The following is a 23,389-nucleotide window of genomic DNA, read 5'->3' as shown; positions in this document are numbered from 1 at the left end:
CAATGGGAAAAAATGTCTACTTTTTGGGTATTTTTGTATTAGTTTCAGTCAGGATTCAAAGCAGCCTTTTCTCTAGTAAATTTTTTTTTTCTCCTGGTGGAAAGGACACAGTCTTTAATTTCAATGTGAAATGGAATCAAATTAAACCAAAATTTGGACACCTACGCAGAACTATAAAAGCTTTATATTAAAACGCCATCGGCAGAATTAACATGAATTGACATGAGGGAAAAAAGACATTTGGACAAGGAGACAAGTGCAACATGGGTTTATTGTCAAATTGGTTATTAAGACATGAACTTGATTAATGCCATATCAAATCTTAAACTCCGCTGTAGTAAAGTGCAGATTCAAATCAAGTTGCCCTGGGAGTCCTCATACATTTTCTATATCTGGTTTTAAACTGTCAGGTTAAATAAACTGCAATATGAAATCCTACGTGTTATGAAAAGCCCTTTTTTCTCTCAACCCACACATCTACAGCTAATGTGCAAACATGATAATTCACAAAGCTTTACTATTCTGTACGTGGACACATCCTCCCACTCATCCATGTCTTCAGTTCTCATACAATTGGACGACAGTTGTACAAAAGCAGAACAGGCCTTGCTCTAGTCGAGTTCGGAGTCTGGGAGTTCTCGTGAAAGGTTTTCTGCAACGGTTGGTCGGTCGGTAATGCTGCTGCTGCACATGCACAGTGGGCAAACGTTGGTAACCTACCCAGATTTTTTCCTTTTTGATTAAAAGAATGATGGCATTTAAAAAAGGTCGGCCATGTATGAACGAAGAGGTCACTTCTGTGTACAGGCCTGCACACTTTCAGCGGGTTGTAGACAGTTTGGCCGCAGTGGTGTCTAGTGGCAGTCGTGCATTATGGAATCTCCATGAGTGCCACTTCACCAAACTCTTATCCTCAATAGTTTTTGTAAGCTCAAAAACACTCCACATACAAGAAGCACGCCGTGTGGCACTCGCAGTCACACGTACAGACAGACACACGTACACACACACACTCTCAAAATCATTCGCTCTTCAACAATCAGTTCAATGGTTTTGCATCCCCTGTACTGAAGTAAGCAGGGGATACTGAAGGAAACGGCAGCAATGAGGTAAACACAAAAACTCATGAGAGATATTGCACAGACAAGTGCCGGCACAGAATACAACAGTCTCTCTTTCCAACAGCCTAGCCTGTGCATAGGAAGAATAAAGCACTTACGGTGTTCACACACACACACACACATTAACCCTTCTTGTAAAGCTTTTTTTTTTTTATACACTGAGGTGGGAACAACAAGTCCAAAATCCACAACCCATCTTGGCATAACCAGATTTGCATGACAATAAGTACAAAAAAAAGAAAAAATTTAAACCCAATGATGACTGAGGGAGGGTCCATGACTGTTGGCAACAGTGATGGGACAAACCAAAAAAATATATATAACCTGAAGTCCCAGCATATGAAGAAACGCCTCAATCTTGCTTTGAGAAGAGAGAAACAGGCAAAGTTGAGGCTGGGTTTAGAGCCAGCATGGAGAAAAATCTCTCAAGTTTCATTCAATAAATAGCATTGTGGAATATGCAAAAAAAAAAACAACCATGTTTTCTAAAGCAAAAATACATAAACCCTTTGCTCAGTTCATCCAGATATACAACGATATTTGTCCATGTTGCAATCCAATCCTAATACATCTCCACAGATCAGGCTGTGGCCGGTCAGAGCTGGGGTTCCATGAAACAGCAGTGGAGGAAAACGGTCACTCACTCCTTCCGTTTACTCTAAACGTTTTTTTTTTTTTTTAAAGATCGTCCCGGTTGAATGAGGACGTCTTTGTGCACACGGACGGTGAAGTTCATACTCTCCCAAGGCCTTAACCTACAAAATTGTATTTTTCAGCTCCTTGAACACCGAGTGGATCAGGTGTTGAACCGTAATGCTCGTCCGTTTTGTCCATTCCACTCGATGGTATCACAGCTCCTCTTCTTTTCATCCCCCCCCCCCTAACCCTTTCACGATCATTATCTGTGGAGCAAGACGAAGGCCTCTAGTTTCTCGGGGATGTTTCCCCGGTAGACGAGGCCGTGCTTGACAATGGCCCTGGCGGCTAGGCACTGCAGCGTGGTGTGGTTTATGGGCTGGATGACATTCCTGGCCAGCTCCTTCTCGTCCAGGAGGTCACAGGCCGTTTGTTGGAAGGCGTTGGTGCTATCGAAGTGAGTCCCGCAGGAAATGAGCAGGTTCATGATGTCGGGGTGACCATTGGATGCAGCTATGTGGAGGGGGCTGGAGGGGGCATAGATATTAGATGCTTATACTGCACAATGAATATGTCCTCATAGACTGATCTAGTCAGAATTTTTTGATAGTGTGCTTCCTTTATTTTCATTTACCTTCTCGGTTTAAAAGACAGCAGAAATATACCATAACGTTCATGTTTTAACAATAAATTCAGCTAAAAACTAAAACCATAAGCGAATAAAACAGTGGTGAAACAAATAAAGGATAAAAAAAATTTAAAAAAATAAAACAGACCTGTTGTCATCCTCATCTCGGCTGTTAACATCAGCCCCACACTCGAGCAGGATGGAGGCGACAGTGAGGGAGGGGAACTTGCAGACGGGGTAGCGGCCCACGCAGGTGGTGTTGCGGTCGACGGCCAGGTGAAGTGGACTGTAGCCGTTCTTACCGCACGGCTGGAGCTTCAGGAATCTGAAGATTTGGAAAGATGATGTTTCATTTAGAAGAGTTAAGAACAAGGCGACATCATGTAACAGCACAGGTGAGTGCAAGACAATTTTCCAGCTGAGGAGGAGGACATCAGGTTTGGAAGAACTACGACACATATTAGGAGACGGTCATATTTACATACAAGATTCGTTGACAAACTCACAAAAGGCCCGTGGCAGAGACGGGAAGTACGGTTTGGTTAAATCGACATCTGTTAATATGAGACCTCGACTGGAACAGGCTCACATTACCAAAGCAGATACTAAGCAGGTGACGTCAAAGAAAATTACCAACATACTAATTTACCCTCATTTGCACACAGATGGCTTCCACTAAAAGTACTTTTAAGAGAAACTCACCTATAGATGGTTTCCTTCTTGAAGTGGTCCTGCTCCGCACTACAAGGCACCTTCTCCAAAAGACAAATGAGGTGCAGGATGATTGACAGGGCCTTGCTGAGCTGGGCAGGGTCAGGAGGCATCGGTCCAGTTTGTCTCACTGCCCGCTCAATTTCCAACACACTCTTGGACAGGATCCCCATTAAGTCCTCGAATGACACCGAAGTCCCCAGCAGCCCCTTGGCCCTGTCCTGTAGCATGAAGGAGAAGAGCTCAGCGAACGAGAGCAGGCTGGAGGCCGTCATAGGGCTGAGGGGGTCCAGGTTGCTCTGCTGCATGTCCAGCGCATATTTCCACAGATTGATGCAGCGCTCAAAGTTCCCAGAGTCAGCGTAGACAGCGCCTCGGTAACGGATGTAGTAGGATGTGTCTGGATGTTGTGGGCCGAGGATTCTCTCACGGATGAGCAGAGCCTGCATTCGCATCTCATCCGGGTCAGATATCAGCCCGTCCAGCTCTTCTCCATTAGTGACCTAGAGAAGAAGATTAAAGGATGGAGACATTCAGGGAGATTTCCCATGTATATTGCATATGCAATGAAGTCAGATTTTTCAGAAGCCCACGAAACAAAGCCATAAATTGGGAGTGCTGCGGTAATGTACTGTGTATCGTGCCAAATTTTCACCTGTCTGTTTTTTTTCCCCTTTCCTCAGTGCCTGTAATCTATTTCACAACATGCCCCTAAATGCAGTTTTCTTGGTTCTATCCCTTCACAGCAAAATGCACAATTTTGCAGCCCGTTTGTCCGTCACTGATAGAGCGCAGAAAGAATGAAAAGACAGACTCACCTCCCTGGCATAGTCGTACGCCATGATCAGCTGCTTGGGTTCTGGTTTATGGACAATGTTGTTACTGTCCATGTACCTAAGGTCCATGGCTCTCTTCCAGTATTTCAAAGCTCCAAGCAGATCTCTCTTTTTGTCCACAAATGTGGCTCCCAAGAGCTCCAGGGCATCGACGCGTTCCGTGTGCCTTGTCTGCAGAGAAAAGAAGATTATTTCCTCATATTTCTCCTGGTTAAATATTCAAGATTGTAAAGATTATAGCAATCTATGCAGAAGAATTCATTTTAAAAAGGGTCACAAAGCCTGACCTGCTGATGCGTTGTCAGGTAGTCTACGATGTTAGTGTGGCCTGTGACGCTGGCAGATAGAAGGGGTGTCATGCCGTAGCCATCCTGCTCCATAGAAGCTCCAAACTGAAGCAACATCTGCATGATCTCTAAACTGCCCGACTCTGCACAGTCATGAAGGGCTGTGTTGCCTGTGAACAGAGAGAACACATCTTATAATCATTAAAAAAAAAAATTTTAAAAGTACAAATGATCGAGATAAGCTGCAATTCAGGGGCAAATAAAGTCCTTAAATGCTGGGCCTATCTTTAACATTATCTTGATCAAATGCCCTTGGGGTTGAGTTATTGGCAACAGTTCAGCTACATGTGTAGCGAGCAGAGAACATGTAAAGACAGCTCTAAAAGACGTGGAAATAATTTTAACTTATGTTTGCCAGAGAAAGAGGTCATTGAGGACTTTGCTTTCAGTCAACAAACAAACCCACAGCCCTTTTATAAAGATGGAGAAAATAAAAAACTGTACTGGCTGTTGTGGGGATTTTTCACACGCCATACAAAATGTGAGAGTCCAATTAGAAGAATCTGAAGTTTCATAATCGTTTCTAAATAAAGCTGTACACAGGGTTACACAAGTGCAACTATTCACTGCCCTTTTACTTTGAAGATGTTCAAAACACAGATCAGCTGACACCAGGCTTATTGTGGATGAGCCCACCGAGCCACTTGTGTGCAGATCATGTTGTCTATAGCTCCAGCTAAACTTTGAATAAGCCCAATGAAAGGAATCTTTCCAGTAGACCTTGGCTCAACCAACGCAAACTGGGGCCAATGTGCTGCCAAAAATCTTTACAATGATTTATAAATTTCTCTTTTGTTAATCTTTCCTCTCCACATAATCTGTTGCTTGTTTATGTATCCAGACAACGCACTGCGAGTATACAATTCAATCACAGATAGCTGTGGACATTTATGTAATTTGTTATATGAATTCACAAGATCAAGCTTGTGTTGCTGATCCTACTTCTTGCACAGCCTCAGAGCTCCAGGTAAACAAAAGGTTTCCAGATCTGGTTCCTCCTGAAGTTAAGAGTGATTAAACATATGTACATGTTCCAGGAGAGCCCAAATTGATTCTATTAATCTAAAACAACATGCACTTCCTTCATCGAAATCAACGCGTCTTAACAATTCATGTCCATCCTGACCCACCTATCTAGTGTATAAAGATATTCTCTAGTGACTTTTTAAAATGTTTGTCATGCTGCTTTGCCTTCACTCTAGTCTGAGTTAGACAGACACGATAAGATGGTTTAACATTGTGGAATTTTTATAACAATGTTGGTTTTGGCTTTGTTTGGCTAAATAGTTCCAAATGGACACATGATTATAAGTTTATGTTTCAATATTTTTTTTACTTCTGCCAAGGAGGTTATGGTTTTTTTAGTTGACACAAGATATTTAGCATGACTTCTCCAAATCTACTGAACCGATTTCCATGATATTTTGTGGAGGGGTGAAGCATGACCCAAAGAAGAACCCATGACATTTAGGAACAGATCTGGATAAACTGGCAGATTTAGGAATTTTCCTTCTTCTTTAACAAGGCGAGATAGGGCGATAACTGAATGCCCTTCTAACTTAAAGAAACATTTCCAGGAGAAGAGATTAGGCTCAATACTAAATACGGGTCTCTAAACAGAATTTAGAACATATTCAGCTCAAGAGAGCAGGGAACCCCACTGGTAGATCTTGTGCTGAAGAAATTGGGGAAGTGTTGATTCATCTGGTGAGGAAAATAAGCTGACTCCAGCTAATTTATTTATTTTTAAACATTCAATCTGCTGTGACTCTTCAGACTTGTATGTCTTGCTTCTTTGTTTTTGGAAAATTGCCACCTCATATAATTTATCATTCTCTCCTTCCTGTTGTTTAACAGATACTGGAATAGCAACAATTTTAAGGATGGGCTGGAAAGAACGCGTCTCTCTAAAGCATCACACATGATGCTGTCAAGTCTGCTTGCAGGCACGTGCATTGGTTTGTGCAGCCGACTCCTGCTCTTCTACCAGTCAGGAGAACCATGGGTCTTGACTTACGTGTTTTGGACATTGGTTAAGTGATTGTAGTCAAAGGGGGCTTTAAACCTGGCAATAAAAAGGTGAGAGAAGAAGTGGACTACGGTTGAAGACCTTTCAATAAAAAATTAAGTTCTTTTCAAGCAAATCTGTGATCTGATAAGACATTATTGTATAAAATGATGGACACTGATCTTTCTGACATTCTAGGCTTCAACACCTTCCATTGAGTGTCATTTCAAATGGAAATGTAGCATGCAAATGATTGAGTTATTTTCTCATGGTGTAGTTCCCTGCTGGTTAAAGCCAAGACTGCATTTGGATCTCAGTATGTAATCCCCTGTGATGTATGTGGGTATTAGGCTGTTTACAATATAATCCTTAGGTTTCTGCCATTTGTCTTACAACATTACTGCGTTACACTTTGATATGTACAAATCTACACCATCAATCAGTTTATCTTATGTCATGGTCAGAGATCCTGTGGATAAAGGAGATCAGTGTGTGTCATTTGCTTGTTGCTGTGTGTGTGTGTGTGTGTGTGTGTGTGTGTGTGTGTGTGTGTGTGTTGCCCACTCACCTTTTACACTTTTCCTGTTGACATCTGCGCCTTTCTCCAGCAGGTACTGCGCTATCTCCCAGTGGCCCTTGTAGCAGGAGATCATGAGACACGTGTGGCCGTGTCTGTTGGCCACCTCCAGGTCGGCTTTGTGCTCCACCAGGTATTTCACAATGTCCAGGTGGCCGTCGAAGCAGGCTGCCCTCAGGGGTGTGGAGTTGGTCAGGGTGGTGCTGTTGACAGAAGCCCCGTGGCCCAGCAGGGACTGGACAACCTTCAGGTGACCGGCTGCCGAGGCGGCCCAGAGCGGCGGAGCCCCCTCGATTGTCTCCCCGTCAAAGTTCACGGAGCCGCCGGCCTCCACGGGAGCGCAGCAGCACTCCAGCAGGTACTCCACCAGGTCCAGGTGGCCGTAGCGGGAGGCCATCAGGAGCGGCGTGGCCCCGTTCGTCTTCTCGCCCATCAACTTTGTCACCTCGTGTCCATCTTTGTTCTCCAAGAGTTTCTGGAGCAGCCGGAGCTTACCGTCCCTGGCTGCGTTAAACACCGCCGTCTTTAAATCCATGTCTGCGAGTTCGTCTCACTGACAAACGGACAGACAGCGATGTCCCAGACACAATCTGCGGGGGACACCTGGAGCGCTGCACAGAGCAGGTGGAGCTCGGGACCCTTTGTTTACACCAGGCACAGACGGTCTAAGCTAACCGTCACGTTTGGGTTAAAATCCAGCGGCAATTCGCTACGTTCAAATTTGCACTCCAGATTTTAAATAAAACAATGACATGAGCCACCTGTCGTGTGGATAAATCACTCACTCACTCCGGCGCTTGGGTGTCCAGCCACACATTTGTCGCCGAGCTAGCAAGCTGGCTATTCAACTTCCTCGATCCGTGTAGCTAGCTGCCTAGCTCCGCTTAGCTCGAACCACTTTTACACGTCAAACCGTTTTGAGAGAAACTCTTCCGCCGACACGTCTTCCCCTCCGACGAGCTGTCCCCCATCACACCGGCCTCCTGCGCTTGTCATGGCTCCACGACATCCTCCTCGGACGCGTTTACTGTTCACTTTCCGAGGGCCGACACGTAAGAAATCCACCCCCACCCGCTACGCCGCGCTGCTGCTGCTGCTAGCTTAGCCTGGGAGACGACGCTCAGTGTTTGGCTCGGGGATACCCCCCCCCTCTCCTTCGGGATCCGGGCCGCTCTTCCTTCACCCACCACGTCGACAACCAACGGACAGAAAACTGCGACTAACAGCCGTCCACTGGGGCCAGGCAGCGGGGGGCTGGCAGCGGGTAATCGCGGTGAAGAGGAAGGTAAATAGGGAAGGCTGGTCCACCCACGACTCCACCGGACGATCACGACTCAGTTTCTGTCAAATCACAAACGCAGCGCAGTCTGTTTTCTCCACTACGGCGGGTGATTGACGTGTCAACAGCCAATCACAGAGCGGGGTTACTCATACGTAACCAATTGAAGCATAACAAAAACACGTTAGAGGCTCCCCTCTGCCCCGCAGGACGTTTTCTGTGTGGAAAATGTACACACCACAAAATAAGAGATTTAAATTAAAGTATTTTATATTTCCTATGTATCTCTAGGTAAAGCATAGTCTAAAATAATGTATCTCCACATCATTGACTGTGATGGCCTTGGTTATATCACTCCCTACAGGTTAGAAGCATGAAAAGCATCCGGACATTTCACCCCTCAATGAAATAAAAGTGTTTATTGATTGTGTTTGATAAATGCACATCCTGATGTTATAGCAGCCATCCTAATAACTTAACAATTACCCAGAATGCCTCAGAACTGATTTTGAGTCTTAAATGATCCCAAAAAGTGCACAAATCTAAAGGGAAATGAGCCAAAACAGAGGAGAAACATGACAAGAGAGGGAAAAACAAGAGGAAGCAAAGCCAATCTAGAAATGATAAATGGTTAATACTTTTTAAAATCAGTTTGTGGTCTCTGGAATCAGTTCTGACCGAGATACACAGCTAGTTTAGGTTTTTAAAAAGTATTATGTCTTGGTATCTTTCAGTGGATTGGGTGTAGAAACATTTAATTTTTTTAAAGTCTAACATTACAACTTCGATATTGTCTTTTAGCTCTATTCTTCAAAAGGGGATCTGGACTCATACACATTCACCGATGTTGTGTACTGCAACAATACTTGGTGATCTTCAAAATGGCCACATTAAACTCATGTTTCAGCCACGTCTGTGTCTAAGAACTAAATAATTGAATAGTGAGACAGAGTGGCAGCACCAGGCTGAAGTTGGCAACTAATATATGCAATACTTTCTACATGCTTAATGTTAAATGAAAATATTAAGAAACGTGAAACTTTCATTTTCAGAATATTTAGTATTAATATTAGTAATTGAATCAGTTGACACAGAATAGACTAATAGTAGAAAAAGTAGGAACAAGACATATTAGTTACATTAGACATTACACTTACTCCGTCCAAATCTCCCATCCTTTCTTTTAGAAATTAACTCAATAGTCAGTGAGTGATCATTTCGAAAAACAACTACAACTCAAAGGTACTAGAATGAACTTGCATTTAAACAAGATGAATTTTAGTAGTACTGCATAAAACCAAGCCAACCAGCCCACAACATACAACAATTGTTGCTCTTTAAACAGCAAAGGCAGTACTAGATATAACATTGTGAGGGAACCAGTGAAAGACAAAGTTGATGTAGTCAAAACTGTTGGAATAAAGAAAACATGTCTATCAGCACACAAAATGTTTAATTTTCAAACACAATAATCATACTAGGGGTTTTCCCCCCACAAATATGTAATGAGAACAGTGATAATTCACCAAAGTGAGGTCAGACTGAAGCATGACTTTACATTGATGTGTAAAAAAAACCCCAATACAAACTGTTTTGTGCTTCAAGCTTATATTAAATTAAGTAAGAAGGACTTACTCTCTGTACAGCAAACTCCCTTCAAATAACTTACTTAAAATGCCAAAGCCGATAAAAGCAAACACAAAGAATAGTCTTTCTCACGTAATTCAGTGAGCTTTAATAAACAATGAAAAAGTTTAACACATTTTTTTCATAACCAAATGCAATCTTTGCTTTGCTGTGGTTTTAAAGACCTAATGTTTTGCAGATAAAGAAAGAAATCCACAACACCCGAACATTTTGAGTTAATTAAGTTACAACTTCCACTCCCTTGGTTATTTCAGTGCAAAGTTTGGGCTGAAAAATGGAACAGATCACGGAGAGAGAGGGTACGAGATAACAGGGGGCAGAAAAGGACACAAATAAAGTAAAAAGACATTTAGAAATAACTTCAAATATTCAAAGTATGTAAAGTTTGCTTTAACTATATGACCAGGTGCTTGAACTGCCTCAAATCCAGATATTTACAAGCAACACAATCATGCCTTTCTTCATGTTTTGTCTTTATCGCCTCGAAAACATTTTTAAACACATAACCATCTTGTTCAAGACTTATTTGCATAAAGTTGGTAAGGACAGCAGTGCTGAATGTGGATGACGTGTCAGATTGTATGACCTGGCAGTTTGATATGATCCAATCTCAGATCAACACTGCTATTCTAACCAACTCTATGCACACAAGCTCAGGTAAAGAATGATTAATAGAATCCGAGAGCTCTGAGACACTGTTATGATCCGACGCGTGTTGTAGTGGTTTTCCTGTCGGAGAAGAAGCTTCTCAGCAGGACCACCTGGCTGATGCTGACCACCAGAAGGATAATGGCCTCTCCGATGGACCAGAATGCAACACGAGTGTTGAGGTCCTCTGCCCGACTGCGGCCCTGAGCCTCACGGAGGCGGAAATGTGTCTGGTAGTCGATGACTGACTTCAGGGCCTCGTGGATGGACACACAGGCTGATTCCATCTAGAAATTATCAAAAAAGAGAAGCCAAGACAAATGTATGATATTTAGACTGTGGCTAGAAATTAACAACCAACCAACCAACAAAATGTTGTACAGGTCACTATGATTCAAAAAGTAGAGGGGATTCAGGGAGCAAAAGAACTAAAATCTTAAAACATCCCCCAACTTGTCAAATAAATGTAACTTTAAGTCTGGCATCAAGTGTCTTATTAGATTATTGATCAAAAATATCAAGTTTATTGGTGGAAGTAGTTTCTTTTCCACCATATTTATGAGAAATGTGTTTTATCTGTTATTCCGTCAGCAGTAGAAAATCTCTGATGATGTAATGGGCATAATAAAACATTATATATTGTGTTAAGCAAGAAAATCTAACAAATATAGGTAAATAAATTATTGACAGATGTGGGCTCTAAATGTCACTGTGGTTGCTAAATAAATTATTGACAGATGTGGGCTCTAAATGACACTGTGGTTGCTAAATAAACCAATGTCCATATTGGTTAATACCCGTAATGCTAGTACAGTAGATAACTAAAACTGAGAACAGCCAGAGGAGTGTTTTGAGTAATTGCAGCCGGTTAAACCTCTTTTAAAGTAAACGTTGGTTGGAGCTATGCTGGGAATTTCCTGCAGTCAAAAAACATGGACCTCCAAAAATATGACAAGGATTTCAAGTTCTCCTGCCCTAACAGGTGCAATGAAATCCACAAAAAGAAAGATGTGGAGAGGTTTTATCATATCATGTTGCACCACATGCTGTCTAGAAAACAAGCCCATAATTTCTATGTAATGTAAAATAAGATCAAATTTTGGCTTATGTTAGTTTTATGTAAAGTGTTAGTTTCCCTCACTTACACACAAAAACATATGTATGCATGTCTGCACACACACAAACTCACCTGGGTAAGAGCTGTGACTCTGTTCTCATTGGGGAAGAGTGGGGGATCATCACCGACCTGGAAGTCAAAATAAACGGTCTTGTGCGTGAAGGTGGAGAACTCATTACTGAAGCAGAACTTATAGGTGCCATTCTTGGATGCTGTGAAGGTAAAGCTGTCATATTGCTTCTTCATCTCCTTGTACAGTGTGTTGCCCTCTGGGTCCTCCAAACGACAGTCCACATCATAGTGACCACCCGTCACCACCTGGGAAGACATAATGACAGAGGGAACCATTTATTTAGTAACATAATAACACAATGTTTTTTTCTCATTATACACACAATACATTTCCACATCTATGAAATAAAGACGCATCTCCAATGCAAAACATATGACACACATTTTACACTATCCTCATGTCTGATCATTTTAATTAAATAGGCTACATATAAATAAACATATGTATGCATTATATAGAAAAAATAATATACCAATTCAATCTATCAAGTACCAGCAAGGTTTATCCTTACCCAATGGATATTTCAACACTCATACCACACAATTATAATGTGGCCTTGGTGAAATGATGCACCTCCCCTAGAGTATGATGACGTTCCATTATGAGGGCATGTAGATTTCCAATGCTTGAATATAAACTTCTTTAATAGAACTTTAATTATTATAAAAAGAATAATCCAACTCAGTGGATATGTCACTGTGTTCTGTGACATTTCCAATAATACATACATTAATAGATTCAAGTCAAATTATTTCTTCTGTATCTTTAATAACAGATTCTCTTTATCAAAATATGTATCTCAATCGTCCACATTTGGCTACAGTGTGGATCCCTGGATCTGTAGTTCACATGTGTCACCTTGATCTCTTGTACAGTGGGTTTTGTCTCCAATGGGACAGTGTGGGCTGTATTCAAAGCTTTACACATTACCACTACACAGGGGACTAATGGTAAGGGCTGCACAATGAGACCCACGCACCTGGAACTCCAGTGTGCACTTGGTGCCGATGATGATGTCCTCGTAGAAACACTGCTTGGCGTTATCCGGCAGCTCAAACGTGAGCTCGGAGCCCAGCACCCAGCCCCACGGCAGCAGGGCGCACAGCACCTGCAGCAGCACCCGGAAGGATCCGCACATCCTGGACACTTAGAGCCAACAGCTTCCAAAATAAAAAACCTACACGGACCTGCCGAGACAAACGTGAACGGACACGGAAATTGAATCAACACGTCAGCTGTTGAACAGACAAAAATGGTGACATAGCCAACCCGGACATCGATACCAGCGACATGCAATTAGCTTGATGCTAACTAGCTAGCTGGCTACTCTTCATATTCTAGAGTCGAAACGACACTTGTGATTTCTAACGTGTGTTTATTTTCAGTGTATCCGTGTATTATCGTCTCATTCGTGTTCATACGAGTTAAAGTAAAGTCAAACATGTACATCTCTTAATTCATTGTTCCAGTCAGCGTTAGCCACTCACCTCAGAAATGCTCACCCGGATAATCCTACGTAACGCGTCGCAAGCGTGACACGGCATTGGCTGTCGTGTGACAAAACCCGCCCCCTGTGCTCTCTCTCATTAGTCAGAAAAGGACAGGAAGTGCACGTATGAGATCACGTGTTCCACGTCCACATAGCAGGGAAGCGTCTGTTGCTTTTTTTGTGTCAATATTCTCCAACGTGGCTGATACTGTAACACTACAGTTATGTAAAAGACTGACATAAAGAAAACTATATGAATAAAGATATGAATAAACAAGGATGATCGTAGTTGAGACTGTAGCAGAAGTCCAGAATGATGATCACCATCACTAACCGCAACAGGCTTCAAAATGCCTGTGCTCGGGCCCGTTAGTGCCACAACGTAGCCCTAGTTTATTTTTGCCTTTGCTCCTAAAATGTTATGCTTTCTTTAGATTGCATTTTATTATAATACATGTTTGTGGCCATGAGTATGTTCATGGATTGTTTATTCTCTATGTCTGACTTACATTATTGTGAAGGATACTGATTAAAATAGCCTCAGGAAGTGTGTAGAACCATGGGGGGCATCGAACAATAATGTGGGCTCAGTGTATATGCCGCATCAACATCAGTGGGCCCTCCTTCACCTTTTTAAGACATCTGTTGTCACAGGAGAAATAAAATAACAGACTAAATAACTATGCGCATCTGTATTGAAAGTCTTAACAATCTGAAATACCAGCATATTCAGTGGCAGAGAACCATCTTAATGTGATAAAGATCACCATATTTCATAAAAAAAGCTATATCAAATTTCTCAAACTCTCTTATTCAATTTAGAAATTTGTTACATACCTGCTTCTCTACCTCTGAAATTCCTTTTCTCTTTTGGTTTTGTGTAACCACAGGAGTGGACTAAACAATGTATGAGATGTAATATTGTTGTAAATAAATGGAATTGTATGTTGAAGAATGTAACAGTTTATTTATAATGGTAATAATGGTAACTTTATACAGTAACAAAACACACCAAATCGACCCTTATTGAGTAAGTGGACTTAAGTAAACTCTGGGATTTTATGCAGACAACCTTTAAGCAGTGATAATAAACCTGCGAGAGTGGACCACCACTGTTTAGTCTCTGACCTCCTTCAAACAGTCTATCAAACACTGCAGGCTATATTCTGTTTGCACATGCACAGCAGAGCAATGCGTAGATAATGAACGGTTGCTTCCTTCACAAAATCACTGACAATCTGCATCGATTCCACCAGCTTGTTGTTGGAGTTGGATGGCGACTTGTTTGTAAGAATGGACAAAGTTTGCTCAGTATTACTTCTTTTTTTACACCATAAAATTGTGATACTACTAGTTCTTTACAAACCAATATCTAGTTGCAAATAGTACAGCATCTCTGGACACTTCCTATGTCCTGAGCATAAAGCCATGGTAGTTGGTAAGAGATCAAACTATGACTTCAATCTAACCTATGTTTCTGTTTCTGCTCGATCTCAAACATAAATGCCACAATGCTTCTATTCTGATTCCTCAATGAGTCGTGGCAGCAGAGCACGTACAGATGTTTTCATGTATTATTCTCATCTCCATCCCTGCACGGTGCGTCCTGTGTGTGTGGGTCTACTTGACTGAATCCACGCCCGCCTGACCCAAGACAAAGTCTCGCGTGGAAAAGCGGGATCTCAGTGGAAGGAGCGCTGCATGGGAGCCGGAGAGACAAAACAAAAGCTGCACATTTCAACCAACAGGCGCTGGTCGCTTCTTTTCTTTTTATGTAAAACAAAAACCAAATCGACTCCGTTTCCACTCTGACTTCTGTTCAACGGCAATATTACACAAGTTCTGCACCATGCCCAGTAGCACGTCTTTGCTGGAGGCCGACGAGGGAGAGTCCGAGGTCCCACCGCCGCTAGTACACGCTTTCGCCGGTATGGGCCTCGACGAGCACCACGGTACTCAGAGCCAGACCCCCGAACACGGGGATGAAACCCTCTCCTTCCACCACCACCACCACAACCAGCTCCCCCCGGTGCCTCACTTCAGCCTCCTCGGTACGGTGTTGGACCTGAAGCCCCTGCCCCTGCACCGGCCGCCCTCGGGAGATACGGCGAAGACGGCGCATGGGGACGAGGAGCTGGAGGTGGCTGCAGCCGTCGACCCCTCCTCGGGCTGCACCGGCAGCTCGCTGCTAGCTCAGGCCCACCGCCACCAACACCTCCCGTCGTCGGGCCCGGGCGGCTCCGCGGTGCCGTCCGGGATGGAGCACGTCGAGACGGTGTTGCTGTACAACGGAGGCGAGCACGATGACACGACGGTTGGCGGCAGCGCCCTGCGACTGTCCAGCAGCATGGAGAAGCTGCCGCCCGGCTTGTACGCGGAGTCTGGATACGAGGCCGAATCCGCGCTGTTGGCCCGGCGAAAGAGTGTCAACACGACCGAGTGCGTGGCCGTGCCGAGCTCCGAGCACGTCGCGGAGATCGTGGGCAGGCAGGGTGAGTGGGTTCGTTGTCTGCCTGGTGGGTTTAGCTTCGATAGCTAACGTTGCTAATGAGGGAGTTGGGGCAAAAACTTGGAGGAGAAAATGGCTCAGGCAGCAGAAAAGTAGATGCAAGCAAGAGTAGAGAAGTAATTCAACTATTAAACTGTGAAAACATAAGGAAAGTTGCTTTATAACGTGTTGCTGAATTGGAGCTTGTTTTGTGAGGACCTACGTTAGCTAACTTGTCACATGCATTAGCATCGACGAGCGCCCACTACCTTACATAAGTTTTCTATAAGCTGCCATGGTCGTGAGTTTGAACACGTGTCTTAGTTTAGTGTTTGAATGATATACAGTCGTGTAGCATCCTGAGCTACAGCTGTTACCGTTAGCTTCAGCCCAGCTAGCTTAGCACGCTCCTATCTGGGTCAACACCACCCTCGCCCAACATCCTCAACAAAAGTTTACATCACAACTTTGAAACGAGGCGCCTCTGTTTCCTCCCGTTTCGACAGCTCGCCCGTGTCGTGCGGGTGTTTTTGCCTGTGGCTACTCTGTCGTCAGCCGTTCCCGGCCGTGCTGAACCAGGCTGGGCTTTTGTCTCGAGCACGGAGAGCAGCGGTGGTCACCATTGCTCTGCCACATCAGCTGTGGGTTATAGTTAGCTCCGTGACACATCCAAGAGTTCCACCAAACACCCCCGACTTTCCTCACGCATCCACCTTCTCCATCTGCTTCTTGTACACGGACTGTTTGATCAAAGTGGTCTATTGTGTTTGGTAAATAGTGAGATGTCGCTTTTCAAAGGAGAGGGGGTTGCACAGGCTGCTGTGTTGACAACAACAGGAAATGGCTCTGGTAATGATGCCGGACTCTCAACCGCTGCTGAAAGGAATATTTAATTTATAAGCTTATGTAACTTTCAAATGGTATCAGTGAGTGGAAAGGGAAATTGCATGTGCAGTCATTTTCTATTAGCTCAATTTGGAGATGTTGAGAATCAGATTTGTAATATTATGTGCATGTAATGTGGTAGATAAAAAAAAATGGGGAACTAATCACACTCTCCTCTCTGTCTTGCTTTTCACAGGCTGTAAGATTAAGGCACTCCGAGCCAAGACCAACACCTACATCAAGACGCCGGTGCGCGGGGAGCAGCCCGTCTTTGTCGTGACCGGGCGGAAAGAAGACGTGGCCATGGCCAAGCGGGAGATCCTGTCTGCGGCCGAGCACTTCTCCCTCATCAGAGCCTCCAGGAACAAGACGGGCCCTCTCTCCGCAGCGACCGGCCCCGGGGTGCCCACTCTACCTGGACAGACGACCATTCAGGTCAGCAAGCACGTGATTATGAGTCACAGTGGCGTTTAGAGTGAAAGACGGGTCAGACATTCTTATGAAGTGAATCATAGTAAGTGTTGTGTATCTTAAACATCAAAGCACATTTGCTTCTTAAAAATGAAACTCTGCTTTTTACCTTTTTTGTTTGTGTTTATTATTTAAAGTGTATGTACTTACTTCTTGTTGTTGCAACCCTACAGGTGCGGGTACCCTACCGTGTAGTCGGGCTGGTTGTGGGTCCCAAAGGTGAGTCTTGAATCAGTTCTTTATTCAGATAAAAGTTGTTTGTGTTGTGTGAGAGTCTTCACAAGATTTCTCATTGGGGAATTAGTTTTTAGTAGTTTCAGTGGGAATAATAACAGCCATGTACAACACGAGCAAACACAAGTGTTGACAAATGTGCACCAACAAAGCCGACTTGTAATGTAAGGCACATGATGTGTTTCATGAAAGCCGAACAAGTCTCACTTCATCGGACTGATTAAGGTGCTAGTGAAAATTAAAAAACGTTTTAGGTTGTTAAATTTTATTACTTGATGGAAGAACAGTAAATATTTCCAATAAGGCAACCTGTTTATATATTTGAGCTGTTGGGGACAGGAACTTCCAAAAAGTAGAATTTCCTTGAAATGAAATTATAAATGGATTCCAGCATCTGTCTTGATTTGCTTGGAGCTTATTTTTCTGCTCAGCCTGAGAAGGTTACATTTAGTACTCAGTCTTTAACCCATTGCCCTGTAGACTTTACCACCTCGGTGTCAGAAAGCCTTGGGGTTGGTTTGTAAATTGCACTGCAGTGGTTCTCAACCATGTGTCATTAGACTGGAGGGGCTGAGGTAACAATTACAAATATTAGCACAAACAGAAGCTGTGCCACTTAGAAACAAGAGGCAGTGTGGAACTTTAATATTCAGTGTTCATAAGATTGTATCTGAGACTTAATTTTTGTAGTTAACAAACCAGGCAAAATTGTAGATTTTCTTCAGCTAATCTATTCAGCACGATTAATCTATAACTCTTCTTTTCGTCTCTCCCTCGTGCCATTTGTTTATGCTGGGATGTATTTCTTTTCCAGTATGGTCACGCACAATGTGTGTCAAACTAATTTCAGTGGTGCACATTGATGTGACCTTTTGTTAAAGTATGAGAATCTCCGTCTGCTCATATCTTTCAGGGGCAACCATCAAACGCATTCAGCAACAGACCCACACCTACATCGTGACGCCGAGTCGAGACAAAGAGCCCGTATTCGAGGTCACCGGGATGCCGGAGAATGTGGACCGGGCGAGGGAGGAGATAGAGGCGCACATTGCCCTCCGCACTGGGACCGGTGCGGTGGGTGTTGAGGCTCCAGGTGCCGACAACAACGACTTTCAATACAATGGGACAGACGTCAGCTTTGAGCATTCCGCTGCAGCAGCCGGGTTGGGAAAGGCCGGTTGGCTTAATGCAGTTGCATCAGCATCGGGGGGCGGTGCTGGTGGCGGCGGTGGCGGCAGCTTGGTGTCGATGAGCGTCAACGGTACTCAGCAAATCAATAGCAATATCAACAGTGGTGTCAGGATGTCTTCCAACTACCGCAATGACAGCTCCAGTTCGCTGGGCAGCGGCTCCAGCTCGGCCGATTCGTTCTATGGGAACGGTAACAGGATGGCAGATTTCAGCCCCACCTGTCAGTTTAATGCCAACGCTAACAACAACAACAACAGTAATGCTGGCAGCACGGCCCTATGGTTTGGCGAGAGCCTTCTTCCTGTGGGGTCTGAGGAGCTGGTCAGCCTGGGAGGTGGCGGCAGCTCCTCGGGATTCGACGCATTAACCATATCCACTGCCCAAGCGTTGCACCCTGCTGCACAGCCACCCATCTGGAGCTCCTTTGTGGACCACCAGCCCCTGCAGGCCTTCGACGTCCTTCAGTCGCAGGTAGGTGAAATTCAACAGAAACGTATTAGAACAAACTTAAAAGAAAAACTAATACATGTGAGTTTTTACCTTTTATCCTTTATTGTAGTCAGTGTGGTTGTTTTTGGTATGAAATAGAAGTAATGCTATTACAATTACGGATATACCAATTTACTTTCCAATTGATGCAAAGATAAAAAATATTATTTTTAATATTCGCAAAAAAGCCATTTGTGTTGAGTCCTAAACAGGAAGTTATGATCTTAGAAATGTAATAACTGTTGTCATTGATGTTTCCAGACCAGTCAGCCTGGGACGCCCCGGCTCTCCCCGACCTTCTCTGGGACAGAAGCCTTGGAGCACCCTCAGGCCCAGCGCGTCCACCGAGGGCCCTTGGACTTGGCCGGTACCTTGGACGCCCAGAGGTTCCCCTCTTACAGCTCGGCCTTCTCCTCCTCCAGTGAAAGCACCGCCTCCTCTTCCTCCCCTCCTGACTCCTCCCTCTTCTATCGGCCAGGGCTGGGATCGGCGGCGGGGAGGGGACAGGAGATATGTATTCACTGTATGGATAACCAGGTGATCGCTGCCTTGGTTCCCTGTGGCCATAACCTCTTCTGTCTAGATTGTGCCAGCCAGATATGCCAGGGTCCAGAAGCTGTGTGCCCCGTGTGCCTGTCCCCGGTCACACAGGCCATTCAGCTCCGCAACATCTGATTTTATTTTTTTATCCATTCACCTGGACGGTTGATGAGGAATCAGACCTCCCCCAACACTACCAACTCATTTGTGTGGGGAAATTACAAAACTGACCCAATTCAGCTTCTAGGTTTGTCCTCACCAAGCTGGTGTTGACAGGTGAGGAAGAGTAGGTGAATAAGGATTGATCTGTATTTAGGGCATGGGTTTGGCTCGTGAGTCCGTTCATGTGCCTGTTTTTGTGAAGTCTTCTTCATTGATTGATTGATTGATTGATTGATTGATTGATCAATGCGTTGGTCGGAAGCCCTCTTAGCATCGTGTAGCATCGGGTGGGATAAGTATATGAATATTATTTTTCTCATCGTGATTTTTGATTTAAATTTTCTCCTCCCTGAAACATTTAGTTATTAGTTTTTGCCTACCTACATTTTATATATTTTTTTAATGTTCTTTGAACCCTTTTAAATCTCTATCTTGAACTCCATTATGTTGGCTCTTTGGGTTAAATTTATTTGTCTACATCTCAAAAGATTATTTTTTAAACTTTTGCTGCTACATTTGTTTTCATGTGCTGAAACATGGCCCAGCCCCGTTGCCTCTAAATTGACTTTGCTCCTGGCAAAGAAACGAGGCAAGCATGTTAACATACAGTGAGTCCCACATATAAATATCCATAAATTCATAGTATTCTCTATTCTCTTGTTACCGCAGCATTTGAATGCCGACCACAGTAAACTGGATATGTTCACATTTTCCGTTATTCTACACATGGTCCTCTCTGGCACCGATATTTGTTATCATTATTATTATTATCAGGCTGGTAAATTGTATTTGTTTTACCTTAAATCAGACATGTGTACATGCTACAGATCATAAATCAGAAGTTTTGATTACCAACATATTGATTCGTGTGAAAACACAGCGTTTTTAAACCAAGCAGGTTAAAGCCACACCTGTGTAGCGTTCACTCCCCTGTGGCTGTTTCTCGTTGCCACTTTTTCCTCTCTCTCCCAGATTGGAACCAACAAGAGGGCAACTCCTCTTTTTATTGTAAAGTACCAGGATGTTCCTCCACCTCACCACCGCCACGTTGCTTTCTATTTCTACTAAACTGTTTACGGTAAACTTGTGCCTGATTCTGTCCTAAGTAAACAAAAAGAAAACAACTGGTCGAGCGGACACACAGCGTCGCTCTGTCTTAAAACAAACTTGTGGCCTTTTTTTGGAAAGCCTGTAATTAGCTGACGACGATACCTATAAATCTAATCCAGATCCTGGCTTGAAAGAACACAAGCCGAGTCTTAAAGTTCAATCTCTTAAACGCATCTTCGTGGAACAAAGATTATCACCGGGGTGTTTTCTGTTGCTTCCAGTTTTTGTTGAGCCTTTCACACGTATTGGCCTAAAAAAAGCTTTTTTCCCCTCAACACCAAACACTCCCATTTTCCTATATTTGTCACCTCTCATATTTTTTGGGGCCTTTTAGTCATATCTTGATTTCATCCTGGTTTGGGAAACTACGGGTTTGTACCCTTTAGTAACATTCCTCCTCCTCCTCCCCTGCATTAGTGACTTTATTAGATGGTTACATAATTAATACTTGATCCTCGCCTGGGAGCCAAAAGAGCCGATATTGTATGAAACTCTGAAGTGATGTGGAACAAGTCCCTGTACTGTACAGACAGGCTGACTAAGCCATCTCAACAGTATCCTTTTCTTTCACTTGAATGTTTTCTCTCGGACTGCTCCACCCTGTGGCCGCCTCGTCACAGCCATTTTGTGTCCTTGTTGGTAAGCAGTCGGCAACAATAATTCCATTTGGATGCACAATTGAAATGGCCGACCCCCTAATCGCATCACTTTAGTCTGTTTTTATTTTGTTAAAGTTTTTTTGCCATCTACCAGGCCTATGCAAAAACCGTCTCAGTATCTTTAACCACCGGAGGAAGCACTCGATAAATGAAACTCCAGATTTTCTTTACAGAGCTCAAACAACCTTTTCGACAGGTGATTCCCAATCTTTTTTTTTCTACTGCATTTCAAACGGGGTTAAACTTCATCCCTTGCTTTACTGCACTGATGAGACTCTTCAGCGGTACAGACTTTGCTCCATGTTTCATCAGCTCCTTCCCTGTCGTCTTTGGCCCAACGAAGCTCAGCCTTCTCCACATTCTCCACACTATCCGCTAGTTGGGACTCCACACACATTGAGAATCTAGTTGTTTCCCTCTTAAACATGTGCGTGTGTCCACTTCTCTTCCTGAAAAGGTACAGCTCGGTGGGAATCATCTCAAACTTTAGCTTTAATCGCCACTGTTTCTCTGGACTTTGTTTTTACAGGAGTTAATGAGTTGTTGGGACATTTCAAAAAAAGGGGAACCAGCTGGAATGATTTTCATCTCGAACTCCGCTGACACTACATCAGATCAATATTGTTGCTTTACCGTGTGGACTCTGGACCCGCGGTCCCTCGAGCATTCCAGCTGTAAACAGTATTTGGGAGCCGTTTCATCGCTTAGCTCTGTTTCGTAAATATCTTTCTCCAACACCTATGATTGAGGTTTCTTGGGGAAACGGAACCCAACGAGTCCGTAAAGTGCAAAAACCCCATCAGCTTCTGCGCCCTCGTGTCGTCTATCCGTCCCTTTTCTTCACTTCTCTCCGCTCTACGAAGGAATGCAATATCCCGTCGGCCCCCAGTTTCACATGAATCTATTGACAATTTTGTGTATGTATTATATAATATTACTGTTAATGACTGATAAATATACAGAACTTATTTTTATTTTGTTACATTTCATATATATACATAAATATATCTATATTAAAATGTTTACAATAAGATTTTTTATTTTTTTTTATTTTTACTTTTTTCTCTGAGTGATTCAGTGAGTTGGAAACTCAGAAACGTTGCAGGAGAGTGTTAACGCTATCGGCTTGTAGTCTAGTTCTTAGTTCACAGTATTGATGATAATATTGATAGCTGCAGTTTTAACCTAGTGGAAAATGGAATGTGCATCACGAGCATGTCTTCATAATGTACCGCCAATGTAAAACGTCACACTGCAACTGTAAAAAGGCCAAGGATTCAAGCTGCCTGTCACGTCTCTGTACGCCATCGAATACTGAACGGTATACTGTAAACTGTATCTTAGTTTATCTATATGAAACGACATTGTTCAGCTGTACCAACAGTTCAAAGTATTTGCAAATTTTACTACACTTTTGTTTTGTATATGTGGGGGGAGTCTTATGGCATATAAATTCTTCAAATTGAGTCAGGAGTTTAAAAGCAGACTATATTTTATAACGGCCTTTTAAGTTATTGCGGCCAAAGCACTGATATATATTTGCTGTAAAGAGAATTTAAGAGTTTTATTTTTCTGATATTAAAGTTACTTATTAAAGACTGTTTCATTTAAAGCCACCTCCGACTGCTGTGATTCGTTATGTCAAGTGTTTTCCATGTTCTAATCTGAAATTTGCAAACGATCCTTTGCGGTGCCCCTGGTTCTGACTCAATGTTTTGACTGTGGTTCTTTTGATCTTAGATAAAAAAAAAACCTCTAACTTTATCATTGAGTGCCAGTTTTGGGTTCAATTTTATGGTGCATATAGGATAACATTTAATATCCATTCCATATACTGGTCAAAGAATTATAGACAATGGGGCCTGCATTAGCTAAGTACATTAATTTATTAACATTCCTATAATTTGTCAGAATTTACAAGCTCTATAAGTCATTTCTATAATTAGGAAGTTAACATTGAACCAGAGTAGCAGCAGAGAGCTGATGGATTAAACAAACATGACTAATAAACTAAGGTTACTTGAAACTGTGTGTAAACATGGG

At 43.2% G+C, this 23,389-nt stretch overlaps 3 protein-coding genes across 4 annotated transcripts; 1 reads left to right on the top strand and 2 right to left on the bottom strand.

The window, feature by feature from the left end:
* Positions 1 to 252: 252 nt before the first annotated feature.
* Positions 253 to 8,219, bottom strand: fem1c (fem-1 homolog c). The gene is made up of 6 exons (XM_035165845.2): positions 6,856 to 8,219; positions 4,220 to 4,389; positions 3,915 to 4,103; positions 3,088 to 3,599; positions 2,534 to 2,710; positions 253 to 2,284 (listed from the first exon to the last, which is right to left on the bottom strand). Exons 1-6 carry the CDS (start codon positions 7,397 to 7,399, stop codon positions 2,020 to 2,022), a joined length of 1,857 nt encoding a protein of 618 aa, XP_035021736.1. The 5' UTR covers positions 7,400 to 8,219; the 3' UTR covers positions 253 to 2,019.
* Positions 8,220 to 9,577: 1,358 nt separating this feature from the next.
* Positions 9,578 to 13,248, bottom strand: tmed7 (transmembrane p24 trafficking protein 7). 2 transcript variants are annotated; one of them, XM_035165851.2, is made up of 4 exons: positions 13,116 to 13,248; positions 12,608 to 12,815; positions 11,628 to 11,873; positions 9,578 to 10,725 (listed from the first exon to the last, which is right to left on the bottom strand). In XM_035165851.2, the coding sequence occupies exons 2-4, from the start codon at positions 12,764 to 12,766 to the stop codon at positions 10,489 to 10,491; spliced, it is 642 nt and encodes a 213-aa protein (XP_035021742.1). In that variant the 5' UTR covers positions 12,767 to 12,815; positions 13,116 to 13,248; the 3' UTR covers positions 9,578 to 10,488. The 2 variants fall into 2 exon arrangements, with proteins under 2 accessions (XP_035021742.1, XP_035021743.1); XM_035165852.2 differs by lacking the exon at positions 13,116 to 13,248 and adding an exon at positions 13,076 to 13,097.
* Positions 13,249 to 14,773: 1,525 nt separating this feature from the next.
* On the top strand, positions 14,774 to 22,962 carry LOC118115000 (RNA-binding protein MEX3B). The gene is made up of 5 exons (XM_035165844.2): positions 14,774 to 15,609; positions 16,687 to 16,925; positions 17,135 to 17,180; positions 18,109 to 18,857; positions 19,137 to 22,962. The coding sequence occupies exons 1-5, from the start codon at positions 14,967 to 14,969 to the stop codon at positions 19,548 to 19,550; spliced, it is 2,091 nt and encodes a 696-aa protein (XP_035021735.1). The 5' UTR covers positions 14,774 to 14,966; the 3' UTR covers positions 19,551 to 22,962.
* Positions 22,963 to 23,389: the final 427 nt, after the last annotated feature.

Source organism: Hippoglossus stenolepis, chromosome 9 (genome assembly GCF_022539355.2).
Source record: "Hippoglossus stenolepis isolate QCI-W04-F060 chromosome 9, HSTE1.2, whole genome shotgun sequence".
NCBI lineage: Eukaryota > Metazoa > Chordata > Actinopteri > Pleuronectiformes > Pleuronectidae > Hippoglossus > Hippoglossus stenolepis.
The sequence above is the reverse complement of the archived record's forward strand: the minus strand, read 5'-3'. Positions and strand labels throughout refer to the sequence as shown.

Excerpts from the sequence above, each read along its gene's own strand:
- fem1c (XM_035165845.2), bottom strand. The coding sequence starts at position 7,399 with ATGGATTTAAAGACGGCGGTGTTTAACGCAGCCAGGGACGGTAAGCTC. Across the intron at positions 2,711-3,087 it reads AAGAAGGAAACCATCTATAG|ATTCCTGAAGCTCCAGCCGT; the intron begins GTGAGTTTCTCT and ends CCAAATCTTCAG. Across the intron at positions 2,285-2,533 it reads CGAGATGAGGATGACAACAG|CCCCCTCCACATAGCTGCAT; the intron begins GTCTGTTTTATT and ends TGCCCCCTCCAG.
- tmed7 (XM_035165851.2), bottom strand. The coding sequence starts at position 12,766 with ATGTGCGGATCCTTCCGGGTGCTGCTGCAGGTGCTGTGCGCCCTGCTG. Across the intron at positions 11,874-12,607 it reads AGTGCACACTGGAGTTCCAG|GTGGTGACGGGTGGTCACTA; the intron begins GTGCGTGGGTCT and ends ATGTCTTCCCAG. Across the intron at positions 10,726-11,627 it reads GAGTCACAGCTCTTACCCAG|ATGGAATCAGCCTGTGTGTC; the intron begins GTGAGTTTGTGT and ends GATAATTTCTAG.
- LOC118115000 (XM_035165844.2), top strand. The coding sequence starts at position 14,967 with ATGCCCAGTAGCACGTCTTTGCTGGAGGCCGACGAGGGAGAGTCCGAG. Across the intron at positions 15,610-16,686 it reads GGAGATCGTGGGCAGGCAGG|GCTGTAAGATTAAGGCACTC; the intron begins GTGAGTGGGTTC and ends TGCTTTTCACAG. Across the intron at positions 18,858-19,136 it reads TCGACGTCCTTCAGTCGCAG|ACCAGTCAGCCTGGGACGCC; the intron begins GTAGGTGAAATT and ends TGATGTTTCCAG.